General features: G+C 52.4%; 1 protein-coding gene across 1 annotated transcript; it reads right to left on the bottom strand.

The window, feature by feature from the left end:
- Positions 1-236: 236 nt before the first annotated feature.
- LOC116950517 (protein SCO2 homolog, mitochondrial-like) lies at positions 237-14,277 on the bottom strand (the record flags this gene model as incomplete). Its single annotated transcript, XM_076072789.1, has 8 exons — positions 237-1,663; positions 2,546-2,664; positions 3,229-3,321; positions 4,291-4,476; positions 4,929-4,988; positions 5,804-5,872; positions 12,942-12,994; positions 14,231-14,277. Coding segments are annotated over 8 exons (756 nt in total), but the record flags the coding sequence as incomplete, so codon positions are not given.
- Positions 14,278-15,971: the final 1,694 nt, after the last annotated feature.

The following is a 15,971-nucleotide window of genomic DNA, read 5'->3' as shown; positions in this document are numbered from 1 at the left end:
TTTTAAGGAATGCCTTTAAAGTTCAAGAATTTGTCCATGGAGTGATCAACTCCTGAGAGTAACAATATAAATAACCTTGAACACAAACTTTGACCTATTTATTCCCTGCAGTGGGAGCTACCTGGTCACATTACAAAGCTTGCAATGGTGGAAAGAGTAACTTCACCCACTGTGACAGGTAGGCCTGTATGCGTATGACACTGCTGTGTATACAAAATGCACAAGACATTCCCATCTAAAACCTTGGTCTCTTTATGTTTTTGTACAGCCTCAACATTACAATTACAAACGCACCACACAGTTACTATGTATTAAGCCACAACACCTGTTTCCAGCATCAGAGGTACACATCAATAACTGATATGTATTTTAAACAATTCCAACAGTATTGAACTTAATGATAATATACAGTCCTTTGTCTCATCCACTGCTGGATGAAGGCTTCCCTACACCGTGTCGGTCATGGAGGTTATTTGATCATAATTCACCATAAACGTTAGGCTGAGACATACATGGGAATTGAACTCGGATTCATATTCTTAGTTCTTTCGGTAAAGTCACGTTTACCGAAAGAACTAAGAATATGAATTACTGCAGTCACGAAAGCTTTAAATCAAAATTTAACTCGGATTGCCAAGTTCGTAGTGCAAGTGAACGACCAACGCACCGCTGCGCTTCTCAACACAGACGTCCTTCCATCATTATAATGGTCCAGACCGCATCGCAAGTGTCAGGGATCACCTCTTGTATCATTGTGACCATTGCGCCACCCATCCCTCACTGGGGTTCCTCTAACACAGCATTGTGCTGTAAAACCCTGCTAGCCGAGGTTGATTCCCGGCCACAGGTAACGTCGGTGGCGAGTGAGATCTGAACCGGTCGGTGCTGGACATCGCGCGGCTACGTTCTGGGCAACAGAGGCCGGTGGCAGCCAAATAATTGAATGTACCGTAGGTGGTTCGTGGTGGAGTGCTGGTGACCGTAACCCCCATGACCGACGCAAAAACGGTGTTTCAGGAGTCATTCATCCAATAGATCAACAAACGGCCGTGACGTTTGTTTGTATGGCACGTAAAAATGTTAATAATTTAAAACCAAAACTTGATCGGATAAAGATGGACCCACGCCCCAACCCTGACCGTTGGCTTGGTGCTGCCATGGAGACAGGGTCAGAGGTGCCCCAACCCTGACCGTTGGCTTGGTGCTGCCATGGAGACAGGGTCAGAGGTGCCCCAACCCTGACCGTTGGCTTGGTGCTGCCATGGAGACAGGGTCAGAGGTGCCCCAACCCTGACCGTTGGATTGGTGCTGCCATGGAGACAGGGGTCAGAGGTGCCCCAACCCTGACCGTTGGCTTGGTGCTGCCATGGAGACAGGGTCAGAGGTGCCCCAACCCTGACCGTTGGATTGGTGCTGCCATGGAGACAGGGTCAGAGGTGCCCCAACCCTGACCGTTGGCTTGGTGCTGCCATGGAGACAGGGTCAGAGGTGCCCCAACCCTGACCGTTGGCTTGGTGCTGCCATGGAGACGGGGTCAGAGGCGATGTGCGCGCAAGCGTTGGCGCACTTTCTCTGCCATGTCGGCCTCCTCCACGGAGCGGTTGTAAAACTCGAGCACGGCGCCGTGCGGGCAGATGAGATAGGTGATGATGGAGTGGTCCACCTGCGCGCACACGCATGGCAATGAACGGACGTCAGCCGCATTCGCTATACGCCGCCGGCCACCAAGTCACCCGGAACAACAGCGATACTATAATAGCGCCTGCGTTTACACTGCACCCGTAACCTAACGAAACGTCTCGGTGCATTGCTCTTTACCTCGGGGACCCCTTCCCCCACCCCCCTTGGAGCAAGGTGATCACAGCACCGGCCTGCTCAATAGGCATCAGTCCACCAGTAGAGGGAGAATTATGCATGTGATCTCGTTAGATTTTGGAAGCTAAGCCGGTTTGGGCCTGGTTAGTGCTTGGATGGGCGACCGTCATTCATGACTGGTTGTCTCCCCAATCTTTATTCCAAATGTGCTGTCAGCATCATGTGGAGAATGGCCAGATATATGGATATCATAGACCTACTTCTGAGATCACATCAGGTGGCTTTTGTTATCCTGATATAAGAGGGTGCTGTTACAGAGAAATTTTGTAACAGTATTTTATTTCTCATAACTGGAATGTAACCAAATTAAATGCAAATCCAAATTGATGGTGTTTTTTTTTTTTATGCAGTCACAGATAATCTGGCTGAACCCATTAACTCACTACCCTTCAGAACCCACTTTAATTTAAACTTAACTTGAATTTTTCCAGGTGCGGCCCACTGAGCTATATAGGTCTTTTTCACAAGTGACCTGGCCACAAATGATCGCTCCACTAAGTGCCGTATCATGTGGCCGTTCATAGCAACCAAATAATAATGCTTGGGATGACTGTAAAACCCGGATTCAAACCAAGAATCCCAGCAATGCCAGCTGCATCTCGACCCCCGAGCTGCCCGACCACCTCTGTCTGCGCACGTGTGTAGTAGATGGGCCCCGCGTGTAACGTACCACGTACTCCTGGTCGGTGGGGTCACGTGGGCCGGGCTGGGCGTACACGCGGTAGGCTTTTGAGATCGCCGAGATCTGCTCCGGAGAGCCGGTCAGGCCGACCAGCCGTGGGTGGAAATCTGCGTGGCACGCGACAAAAGCTGCCGTAGTTTACGAGGCCGTTTCGCCAAGTACACAGGTAACGACAACAATAATAATGGTAATTCTGTAACTTGCGTCGGTGATATTTTGGCAAAAAATGTGGATCATGAATAAACACGACCCTGGTAGGTAATAAAGGTGCAGCCCTACAATTGCTTGCCAACGCCACTGCTGGCAGATAGGCCTCCACTCAAGGGAGCTCTTGAGGCCCTCGAAGGGTAACAGGCCTTCTCTTCCATACGGGTAAAATGTCTTTGAAGAGGTGGGAGTACCCATAATTTACCCCGCCATATGCGACCTGTCGACCATCTGTGGTGGACCCGTTTATACTGCTGGGTGAACAGGTAAGGGAGGATTTAATAAACTTTCTCCATTGTTTCAACGACCCTTGCCAGGAGTTTGAACCAGAGAGACCCCAGTGTGATAAACAGAACATCACGGCAGCATCCCTTTCATAACAACATTTCAAAATAAATTCTTCATCACGCTGCAAATAATGAAAGAATGAAGCAGGTTGGTGAAGGTGGGAAACCCCGTCGTGCCTTTGATGTATTGTGCTACAGCCGCGACGTCGTCCCTCTGCGGATCGATCGTCACGAACACAGGCTGCACCCTGGGCAGGTTCGTGTCCTTGTCTGCACACGCACGCAGCACACGCACGCAACACACAGCACACACGCAGCATACACGCGTCACAGGACCTAAACACGTGCCTGTCACTTGTCACACCGGATGTGAAACGTGGCGTCAGGTTCATTCACCTCGTCCGTTACATGGCGAGGTTGGCGAGATGTTAACTCTCTTGCCTGGTATACGGGAGGTCGTGGGTTCGATCCCAACCCTGACAGCTGTATATTTAGAATTTGCATGTTCTCTTCCCATGGTAGCATGCATTGTTCTCCGGGTTTTCCCCTCCACATTTAGAAACATCCATTGAAGAATATTTAGCTGCTATAAATTTCCATATAAGCCACTTCATTGAGCTATCACATGTGGCCAGGTTGCTTCTAAAAAAGAGCTACACAGCTCAGTGGGCCTTACCTGGTAAAATAAAATAGTTTAGGAATATCATTATGTGGTAGCAACACACTCCACTACTTCTTGCATATGGCTCTGTGAATCAAATCTTAGAGATCTATATCCAAGTTTGAAAGCCACATGATGGCTGCAGGTGAGGCCGAGTGAATAGTTACAGCTGCTGCTGCCTCCGTTGAATTTGCAAAGTTGGCAGTGGTCTACAATGAGCTCCACCGTTCGCAATGAAACCTGTGCGTCACAATGCACTCGAGAGTTTGCGATTTGCCTTACGGTTTTCAATGTGCTCTGTGGTTCACGTTGTGTCCCACAGTTTGGTCACCATCTTCGGAGTCACACTCCAGGCTTCCCTTGATTTTCCCACTTGTTAAGAGAGTCACAGGATCTGGTGTGAGTCGTGCAGATTCCTGCACTTTGAAAATTCCAAGTCTTTTAATTATTGACCACCACCCTCGGTGATTTTATTAAGTCATGATATTGAGTTATTGTTAGATTTGTGAATGGATTTTCGTGACCTATTTCGAAGTGGTTTTGGAAACCCTTCTATGGTCCGTGTGAAGCTCACGTACCTAGGGTGTGTACGACGCCCGATACTTTCTCCATTTCCTCTGGACACACATCGGGGCAGTGCGTGAAGCCAAAGTAGAGCAAGCTCCACTGACCGACCAGGAGGTCGTGACCCTTAACCTTGCGTCCACTCTGATCGGTCAGTTCAAATTTCACACCTCCCAGCCCAACGATGTGATCATTCAAACCTGGACAGACAACAAACACAGCGTATGAGCACACACACACAAGCACGTGCTTGTGATCACACACACGTGTGTCCAAACGAGGACACGAAAGTCATCCAAGAGGAGTAACAGTTTGAGAATGTTGGTAAAGATCGGTGAATTTCAGAGCTAACCGACACGGCATTGGGAGGCCTTTATCCACCAGTGGTTGGCAATGCTGTTCATGATTATTAAGTGTACTTTAGTGTACTTACGTACCTTGTTTTTCATACCGCAAATACACCCACCACCCGAAGAAGGCCGATCCAATCCCTGCTGTCACCAAGATTCGAGTTCGCAAACTGAACTGCTCACGCGTGCACACGGAAACACACGTAGAGAGCCCTTCTGTCAATCGGCCGCTGGATTAAGGCCTCCACAAGCAGTGTGGGTTGTGAGGGCTGTTGGCCACGCTGCAGCTCTGGCAAGCTCACCTGTATCTCTTTGGAAGCCTTGGAAAATCCACGCGTGTGTAATCGCGTGGTCACCTGTCCCTACAGCAATTACCGAGCCACACACACCACACCGGTCAGCATCATCTTCGCCGTCAAGTATGGGGTTATTATTGTTTTCTTTTTCATGAACAAAGCCCAAAAACTACACCTGGGTGTTTTTGTGAGTTGCTTTGATCATTTTTTTACAAATCCGACTTCAACTTTTGGGGCCAATTATTTAACGGTGGGGGCAAAGGTCAAATTACAAATGTCAACATATGGGCACAATCATTTCGGTTCTACTTTTTTGGCCACAACTAGACACAAATATTGAAATCTGTCTTTAGTTGACTCAACTCTAACTTTAAAGGTAATACGGAGGGTGGCATCGACAGCTATCTTTTTACAGTGTAAAGTCGCATATTCCACTCCCGAACCTCTGATTAGCACGGTTGGCTCCGTAGGGTGATAAATACGTTTAACATACATACACGTCTGCCCCAAGTGCTGGGAGATTCTGCAATCCCTCTCCTGAAATTCAGTTCCTGACGAAGCTCCCATCACGTGGAACAGAACATCGAACATCGTGCCAAATAACACGACCGAAAACACATTGGAGAGCTTGCACAGCACGACCGTGAAAACCCACGCAGTCGAATTAATTTAGATGGCCCTAACACAGCACCCCTTTTCAGTCTTTCACACATTTGCTTATCATACATGCGACCCCATCTCCATATACCATCACAAATGTTGCAGGTCGTCCTGTAATCCAACCTGACAATCGCCAGTATCAATTATCATACAAATTACACGTCAACTGGTATCTACAATTTGCCCAATCTCACTCACAAAGTCCAGTGATATTTACGTACCCTGAAGGGGAACAGGAGAGCTGGTGTCAGCCTTCGGGCAGCGCACCACAAACGCATCACGCCAGTCTACTACACACACACGGGCAGCTGTACATACAGACACCAGTAAATCCACTGCTGTATGAAGACCTCTCCATGCCGTGTCCATCATGGGGGTGTTATGACCGTGCTTCAGGACGCTCATCAGTGCGGGTTAGTGAAGTGGTTGAGTGGTCCAGAATGGTGGCGCAGTGGTTAGCGCTACGTTCCGCTACGAACCTGGCGACGAGAGTTTGATTCCCGCTCACGGCCAACACCAGTGACGATTATCTGAAACGGTCCTGGGCCTGCCCTAGGTAGACTCAGCCTCAAATAAGTCCCCGGTACAGTGTGTCCATATTACTACTTGGGAGTCAAAAGCAGCCAGGCGTAGTGCTGGCCACCCAACCCCTAGTATGCCGTGCCGGTCTTAATCGGTGCTCGCGAACAGCACTTGCCCCAATAGTCCGTTAAGGCTACACGGGGGATCTTTGCCTTTGTTTGGGGTGGTCCAGGAACGATTCAGATATCACTCCCCAAGGATGGTGGTAACCGTGGCTGAGAATCGAACTCAGGTAGCCGGGTTCATAACGCAGGTAGTGAAGAACCATTGCCCTATATTCTTGGTTCTTTCGGTAAAGTCACTTAGAAGGGAAACAATAAAATAATTAAAATATAAAACAATAAAATTCTCACGACGTTTCGACTGCAACACAAGCAGTCATCATCGGGTGTGAAAACCACAACAAGAAAAACATTTCTTGTCATCATCAGGTGTGAAAAGCACAAGAAAAAAAGATTGTTGTGGTTTTCACACCTGATGATGACTGCTTGTGTTGCAGTCGAAACGTCGTGAGAATTGTATTGTTTATATTTTTATTATTTTATTGTTTCCCTTCTACGTGGTGACTTTACCGAAAGAACCAAGAATATGAATCCCTGCAGTCAACGAAAGCTTTAAATCAAAATGTAACCATTGCCCTGTCAACTCGTGAGCGGTACTGCGGGAGAATGTCCACTTGGTGGCGTGAGAGAGCTTAGCCAGTCTCTGCGCTCATGTCATGTCGGGTGGTGGGGGATGGTGCGTTAAGAGCTGCGAGCCTGTGATTTGTTTGTAGAGTTTAAGCGTGGTGGTAATCATTCGCTAAACATTCTCACGATCGTGTGAGCACGCGTGCTTTAGGTCTGCAGGTCCTGTGTGCGTGGGTACAACTCGCAATGCCCTCGATCTACCCAGGAAAGCCTCACTAAATTCTAGATTTGAAGTTTTCGTGACTGCAAGGATCCAATTTTCTTCACTAAATCTTCAGGAAGGTCCCGCATTGGGCATGCCACTCCCGAAAAGCGCGCGCGCGCGCGCGCACAGACACACGTGCAGGCACAATCACTCCGCATTCACGAAGTTACACATGGAAGTAGATACAGAGAGAGGCATGGAAGTATAAAGAGAGAGAGGCATGGAAGTATAAAGAGAGAGAGGCCGCGGCGCACACACAAACTAAGACAATCAGCAAAAAAGTGTCACGTTGACAAAAGACAAATAGTTCACTACTTTAGCCCACCGGTGTGTTGAAGTGTAAATCCACAACATTCACAGTTTGAGTACGACGTTTCGCTGGTAATTACATTCAGCATCATCGGGCAATTCGCCACCATTCTGGCCCAATGAAGCTGGATGTAATTACCAGCGAAACGTCGTACTCAAATTTTAAATGATGTTGATTCACTCTTCAACACACCGGTGGGCTAAAAGCAGTGAACTATTTTGTCCTTTGTCAACGCGACACATTTTTTTTTTACTGTTTGGCCGTGTCGGGTGGGGTGGAGGGTTACGACGCATTTATAAATAACGCGATCTAACCCAAAAACCTTTATCACGAATAATATTGGTCGCGAAAGCCTACTAAGTCTTCTTTGGTTCTTTCGGTAAAGTCACGTAGAATGAGAATAAAATAATAAATTGATAAAATAAAATAACACAATAATATTCTCACGACGTTTCGGCCACAACACAAGCGGCCTTCATCAGGTGAAGGGACGAGACTGTCTGGAGGACAGTCGTGAGAATATTATTGCGTTATTTTATTTTATCAATTTATTATTCTATTCTCATTCTACGTGACTTTACCGAAAGAACCAAAGAAGATGAATCCTTGCAGTCACGAAAGCTTTAAATCGAAGCCTCCTAAGTGTTAAACTGACCAACTAAGACATCGGCAACAACAATCGCCGTTCGCCGCTAAGCGGCGGTGATGACAGACAGCACGGTGATGACAGACAGCACGGTGATGACAGACAGCGCGGTGATGACAGACAGCGCGGTGATGACAGACAGCGCGGTGATGACAGACAGCACGGTGATGACAGACAGCACGGTGATGACAGACAGCGCGGTGATGACAGACAGTACGGTGATGACAGACAGCACGGTGATGACAGACAGCACGGTGATGACAGACAGCACGGTGATGACAGACAGCGCCGTGATGACAGACAGCACGGTGATGACAGACAGCACGGTGATGACAGACAGCACGGTGATGACAGACAGCATGGTGATGACAGACAGCGCCGTGATGACAGACAGCGCGGTGATGACAGACAGCACGGTAATGACAGACAGCACGGTAATGACAGACAGCACGGTGATGACAGACAGCACGGTGATGACAGACAGCGCGGTGATGACAGACAGCGCGGTGATGACAGACAGCACGGTAATGACAGACAGCACGGTGATGACAGACAGCGCGGTGATGACAGACAGCGCGGTGATGACAGACAGCACGGTGATGACAGACAGCACGGTGATGACAGACAGCACGGTGATGACAGACAGCGCGGTGATGACAGACAGCGCGGTGATGACAGACAGCGCGGTGATGACAGACAGCGCGGTGATGACAGACAGCACGGTGATGACAGACAGCACGGTGATGACAGACAGCACGGTGATGACAGACAGCACGGTGATGACAGACAGCACGGTGATGACAGACAGCACGGTGATGACAGACAGCACGGTGATGAAGACAGCGCGGTGATGACAGACAGCACGGTGATGACAGACAGCACGGTGATGACAGACAGCACGGTGATGACAGACAGCACGGTGATGACAGACAGCACGGTGATGACAGACAGCACTGTGATGACAGACAGCACGGTGATGACAGACAGCGCGGTGATGACAGACAGCGCGGTGATGACAGACAGCGCGGTGATGACAGACAGCACGGTGATGACACAGCACGGTGATGACAGACAGCGCGGTGATGACAGACAGCGCGGTGATGACAGACAGCACTGTGATGACAGACAGCGCGGTGATGACAGACAGCGCGGTGATGACAGACAGCACGGTGATGACAGACAGCACGGTGATGACAGACAGCACGGTGATGACAGACAGCGCGGTGATGACAGACAGCACGGTGATGACAGACAGCACGGTGATGACAGACAGCGCGGTGATGACAGACAGCACGGTGATGACAGACAGCGCGGTGATGACAGACAGCGCGGTGATGACAGACAGCACGGTGATGACAGACAGCACGGTGATGACAGACAGCACGGTGATGACAGACAGCGCGGTGATGACAGACAGCGCGGTGATGACAGACAGCACGGTGATGACAGACAACACGGTGATGACAGACAGCGCGGTGATGACAGACAGCGCCGTGATGACAGACAGCACGGTGATGAAGACAGCGCGGTGATGACAGACAGCACGGTGATGACAGACAGCACGGTGATGACAGACAGCACGGTGATGACAGACAGCACGGTGATGACAGACAGCACGGTGATGACAGACAGCACTGTGATGACAGACAGCACGGTGATGACAGACAGCGCGGTGATGACAGACAGCGCGGTGATGACAGACAGCGCGGTGATGACAGACAGCACGGTGATGACACAGCACGGTGATGACAGACAGCGCGGTGATGACAGACAGCGCGGTGATGACAGACAGCACTGTGATGACAGACAGCGCGGTGATGACAGACAGCGCGGTGATGACAGACAGCACGGTGATGACAGACAGCACGGTGATGACAGACAGCACGGTGATGACAGACAGCGCGGTGATGACAGACAGCGCAGTGATGACAGACAGCACGGTGATGACAGACAGCGCGGTGATGACAGACAGCGCGGTGATGACAGACAGCACGGTGATGACAGACAGCACGGTGATGACAGACAGCACGGTGATGACAGACAGCGCGGTGATGACAGACAGCGCGGTGATGACAGACAGCACGGTGATGACAGACAACACGGTGATGACAGACAGCGCGGTGATGACAGACAGCGCCGTGATGACAGACAGCACTGTGATGACAGACAGCACGGTGATGACAGACAGCGCCGTGATGACAGACAGCACGGTGATGACAGACAGCGCGGTGATGACAGACAGCGCGGTGATGACAGACAGCGCGGTGATGACAGACAGCGCGGTGATGACAGACAGCGCGGTGATGACAGACAGCACGGTGATGACAGACAGCACGGTGATGACAGACAGCACGGTGATGACAGACAGCACGGTGATGACAGACAGCGCCGTGATGACAGACAGCACGGTGATGACAGACAGCACGGTAATGACAGACAGCGCGGTGATGACAGACAGCACGGTGATGACAGACAGCACGGTGATGACAGACAGCACGGTGATGACAGACAGCACGGTGATGACAGACAGCGCGGTGATGACAGACAGCACGGTGATGACAGACAGCACGGTGATGACAGACAGCGCCGTGATGACAGACAGCACGGTGATGACAGACAGCACGGTGATGACAGACAGCACGGTGATGACAGACAGCACGGTGATGACAGACAGCACGGTGATGACAGACAGCGCCGTGATGACAGACAGCACGGTGATGACAGACAGCACGGTGATGACAGACAGCACGGTGATGACAGACAGCACGGTGATGACAGACAGCGCGGTGATGAGAGACAGCGCGGTGATGACAGACAGCGCGGTGGTGACAGACAGCACGGTGATGACAGACAGCACGGTGATGACAGACAGCACGGTGATGACAGACAGCACGGTGATGACAGACAGCGCGGTGATGACAGACAGCACAGTGATGACAGACAGCACGGTGATGACAGACAGCACGGTGATGACAGACAGCACGGTGATGACAGACAGCGCCGTGATGACAGACAGCACGGTGATGACAGACAGCACGGTGCACGGTGATGACAGACAGCACGGTGATGACAGACAGCACGGTGATGACAGACAGCACGGTGATGACAGACAGCACGGTGATGACAGACAGCGCCGTGATGACAGACAGCGCGGTGATGACAGACAGCGCGGTGATGACAGACAGCGCGGTGATGACAGACAGCGCGGTGATGACAGACAGCACGTTGATGACAGACAGCACGGTGATGACAGACAGCACGGTGATGACAGACAGCACGGTGATGACAGACAGCGCCGTGATGACAGACAGCGCCGTGATGACAGACAGCACGGTGATGACAGACAGCGCCGTGATGACAGACAGCGCGGTGATGACAGACAGCGCGGTGATGACAGACAGCGCCGTGATGACAGACAGCACGGTGATGACAGACAGCGCGGTGATGACAGACAGCACGGTGATGACAGACAGCACGGTGATGACAGACAGCGCGGTGATGACAGACAGCACGGTGCACGGTGATGACAGACAGCGCGGTGCACGGTGATGACAGACAACGCCGTGATGACAGACAGCACGGTGATGACAGACAGCGCCGTGATAACAGACAGCACGGTGATGACAGACAGCGCTGTGATGACAGACAGCGCGGTGATGACAGACAGCGCGGTGATGACAGACAGCGCGGTGATGACAGACAGCGCGGTGATGACAGACAGCACGGTGATGACAGACAGCGCCGTGATGACAGACAGCACGGTGATGACAGACAGCACGGTGATAACAGACAGCACGGTGATGACAGACAGCACGGTGATGACAGACAGCGCGGTGATGAGAGACAGCGCGGTGATGACAGACAGCGCGGTGGTGACAGACAGCACGGTGATGACAGACAGCACGGTGATGACAGACAGCACGGTGATGACAGACAGCACGGTGATGACAGACAGCGCGGTGATGACAGACAGCACAGTGATGACAGACAGCACGGTGATGACAGACAGCACGGTGATGACAGACAGCACGGTGATGACAGACAGCGCCGTGATGACAGACAGCACGGTGATGACAGACAGCACGGTGATGACAGACAGCACGGTGATGACAGACAGCACGGTGATGACAGACAGCACGGTGATGACAGACAGCGCGGTGATGACAGACAGCACGGTGATGACAGACAGCACGGTGATGACAGACAGCACGGTGATGACAGACAGCACGGTGATGACAGACAGCACGGTGATGACAGACAGCACGGTGATGACAGACAGCACGGTGATGACAGACAGCGCCGTGATGACAGACAGCGCGGTGATGACAGACAGCGCGGTGATGACAGACAGCGCGGTGATGACAGACAGCGCGGTGATGACAGACAGCACGTTGATGACAGACAGCACGGTGATGACAGACAGCACGGTGATGACAGACAGCACGGTGATGACAGACAGCGCCGTGATGACAGACAGCGCCGTGATGACAGACAGCACGGTGATGACAGACAGCGCCGTGATGACAGACAGCGCGGTGATGACAGACAGCGCGGTGATGACAGACAGCGCCGTGATGACAGACAGCACGGTGATGACAGACAGCGCGGTGATGACAGACAGCACGGTGATGACAGACAGCACGGTGATGACAGACAGCGCGGTGATGACAGACAGCACGGTGCACGGTGATGACAGACAGCGCGGTGCACGGTGATGACAGACAACGCCGTGATGACAGACAGCACGGTGATGACAGACAGCGCCGTGATAACAGACAGCACGGTGATGACAGACAGCGCTGTGATGACAGACAGCGCGGTGATGACAGATAGCGCGGTGATGACAGACAGCGCGGTGATGACAGACAGCGCGGTGATGACAGACAGCACGGCGTCATGCGCTGGCCAAGGTGACCGCTGATCTCACGTGAAGTGTCGCCTTGTTCACAGGGCAAGCAGCTCACGGGGCAGACCCAGTGGCTGTGTGAGAGAGACACGCGGGTACACGATACACAATGACACACACACATTGCAGCGATACAGACACAGTACCAGAGACAAGACAAAAGATCCTCTCCTCCCCCCCAGCGCATATCCTGAAACGAACTTTCCCACCTGATGACGGACGCTTGCGTTGCGCCCGAAACGTCGTGATTTATTTTATTTTATACCTACGTGATGACTTTACCGAAAGAACCAAAAGAGTACGGATTCCTGCAGTCACTAAAGCTTCAAATTAAGATTTAACAGGCTGTAAGAGGGGAAGTGCTGTTAGCGAGTAGCAGCACCTATGAAGGCCGGCACGGCACACGAGGGGGTGGGTGGCCACCACCACGTGCCCCACCGCCTTTGTCTCCACATAGCTGATGTTTACACACCGTAGCAGGTACTTGATTCAGGTTGGGTCTACCTGTGAAGACCCAAGACCGGTTCAGTTAATCGTTACCAATGTTGGCCGTGCGCTAACCACTTCACTACCACTGCCCACACACACAGCACGCGTAAGGGACACAAACACAAACTCATAGTCGTCACACGCAGACACAGCACAGCCTCACTGTCACCCTCACTCTTACTCACTCGCTCTTCCACACTCATCCTCACTCTCTCACCCACACTTTATCACCCTCACACGCTCTCATCCACCCTCACCCATCCTCAATCTCTCACCCTTACTCACAACTCACCCTCACCACCCTCACACTCTCACCCACACTCTTACCCACACCCCCGTACCCCAGGTGACTCCAGGATCCTCTCTCCCCCACACTCACCCTCACACCCTCACTCTCTCACCCTCACCCTCTCTCTCTCACTCTCTCACTCACACTCACTCTCAATCACTCTCTCTCTCACGCCCTCACTCTCTCACCCTCACTCACCCTCTCACTCACGCCCTCACCCTCACTCACTCACCCTCACTCACCCTCTCACTCTCTCACCCTCACTCTCTCACACTCACCCTCTCTCACACTCTCTCTCACACTCACCCTCACGCCCTCACACTCTCACCCTCACTCACCCTCTCACTCACGCCCTCACTCACTCACTCTCTCACCCTCTCACTCTCTCACCCTCACTCACCCTCTCACACTCTCTCACACTCACCCTCACTCTCTCACCCTCTCACACTCACTCACCCTCTCACACTCTCTCACACTCACCCTCACTCACACTCACCCATCCTCTCACACACACTCACTCACACTCTCTCACCCATCCCAGCCCTCACCTCCACGCCCCTTGTGACCGTAGCCGGCGAATCACGTGGAGTCACTGCCGCTTCCGGACCGGGTCCCGCTCGCGCAGGGTCCGGCCTCTTCTCGCTGCTCCGCTGTTTTAGTTCCGGTTTCATGCCCCCCCCCCCCCAAGATGAACTTCGACGGCGTGAACCCGTGGTCACAGCGGCCCCTTTTTGTCAGTCCACCCACCGCTGTACGAGGGCTTCCCCACACCATGCGCGTCCAGGGGGTTTAATTGAACATACTTCACCACGCTGGACAATGCGGGGTTAGTGAAGGCACGGGAAGCATAGACGTGGGAGCATAGAAGTATAAGAACATAGAAGTACTGTACAATGGATGTAGCTGCACTGCCCTATGCTGCCTACCCACGTGGTACTTGATCTGGGGTCCGTCGGTTTTGGGATCCTGGGGTCACCTTGGATCCTGGGGTCACCTGGGATACGAGGGTCACCTGGGATACGGGGGTCGAAGGATCTTGGGGTGCTGGCTCCAGGTTTCAACTTAGCTTAACGAGATCACGAACGCGTGAGCGTTCTTTCGGTTAAGTCACGCAGATACGTAGACTTTAGTGTTGGTGGTGGAGGAGTGTTGGGGGTGGAGCTAGTGTTGGTGGTGGTGGAGCTAGTGTTGGTGGTGGTGGAGCTAGTGTTGGGGGTGGAGCTAGTGTTGGGGGTGGTGGAGCTAGTGTTGGGGGTGGAGCTAGTGTTGGAGGTGGTGGAGCTAGTGTTGGTGGTGGTGGAGCTAGTGTTGTTGGTGGAGGTGGTGGTGGAGCTAGTGGAGGTGGTGGAGCTAGTGGAGGTGGTGGTGGAGCTAGTGGAGGTGGTGGTGGGGCTAGTGTTGGGGGTGGAGCTAGTGGAGGTGGTGGTGGAGCTAGTGGTGGTGATGGTGGAGCTAGTGGAGGTGGAGCTAGTGGAGCTAGTGGGGGTGGTGGTGGAGCTAGTGGAGCTAGTGGAGGTGGTGGTAGAGCTAGTGGAGCTAGTGGAGGTGGAGCTAGTGTTGGTGGTGGTGGAGCTAGTGGTGGTGATGGTGGAGCTAGTGGAGGTGGTGGTGGAGCTATTGGAGGTGGTGGAGCTAGTGTTGGTGGTGGTGGAGCTAGTGTTGGTGGTGGTGTAGCTAGTGTTGGTGGTGGTGGAGCTAGTGGAGGTGGTGGTGGAGCTAGTGGGGGTGGTGGTGGAACTAGTGGTGGTGATGGTGGAGCTAGTGGAGGTGGAGCTAGTGGAGCTAGTGGGGGTGGTGGTGGAGCTAGTGGAGCTAGTGGAGGTGGTGGTAGAGCTAGTGGAGCTAGTGGAGGTGGAGCTAGTGTTGGTGGTGGTGGAGCTAGTGGTGGTGATGGTGGAGCTAGTGGAGGTGGTGGTGGAGCTATTGGAGGTGGTGGAGCTAGTGTTGGTGGTGGTGGAGCTAGTGTTGGTGGTGGTGGAGCTAGTGTTGGTGGAGCTAGTGGAGGTGGTGGTGGAGCTAGTGGAGGTGGTGGTGGAGCTAGTGGAGGTGGTGGAGCTAGTGTTGGTGATGGTGGAGCTAGTGGTGGTGGAGCTAGTGTTGGTGGTGGTGGAGCTAGTGTTGGTGGTGGAGCTAGTGGAGGTGGTGGTGGAGCTAGTGTTGATGGTGGAGCTAGTGTTGGTGGAGCTAGTGGAGGTGGAGCTAGTGGGGGTGGAGCTAGTGGTGGAGCTAGTGTTGGTGGTGGTGGAGCTAGTGGAGGTGGTGGTGGAGCTAGT

The sequence above is a fragment of the Petromyzon marinus genome, chromosome 39 (assembly GCF_048934315.1).
Source record: "Petromyzon marinus isolate PM22_M1 ecotype Great Lakes invasive population chromosome 39, UKy_Petmar_22M1.pri1.0, whole genome shotgun sequence".
Lineage (NCBI taxonomy): Eukaryota > Metazoa > Chordata > Hyperoartia > Petromyzontiformes > Petromyzontidae > Petromyzon > Petromyzon marinus.
The sequence above is the reverse complement of the archived record's forward strand: the minus strand, read 5'-3'. Positions and strand labels throughout refer to the sequence as shown.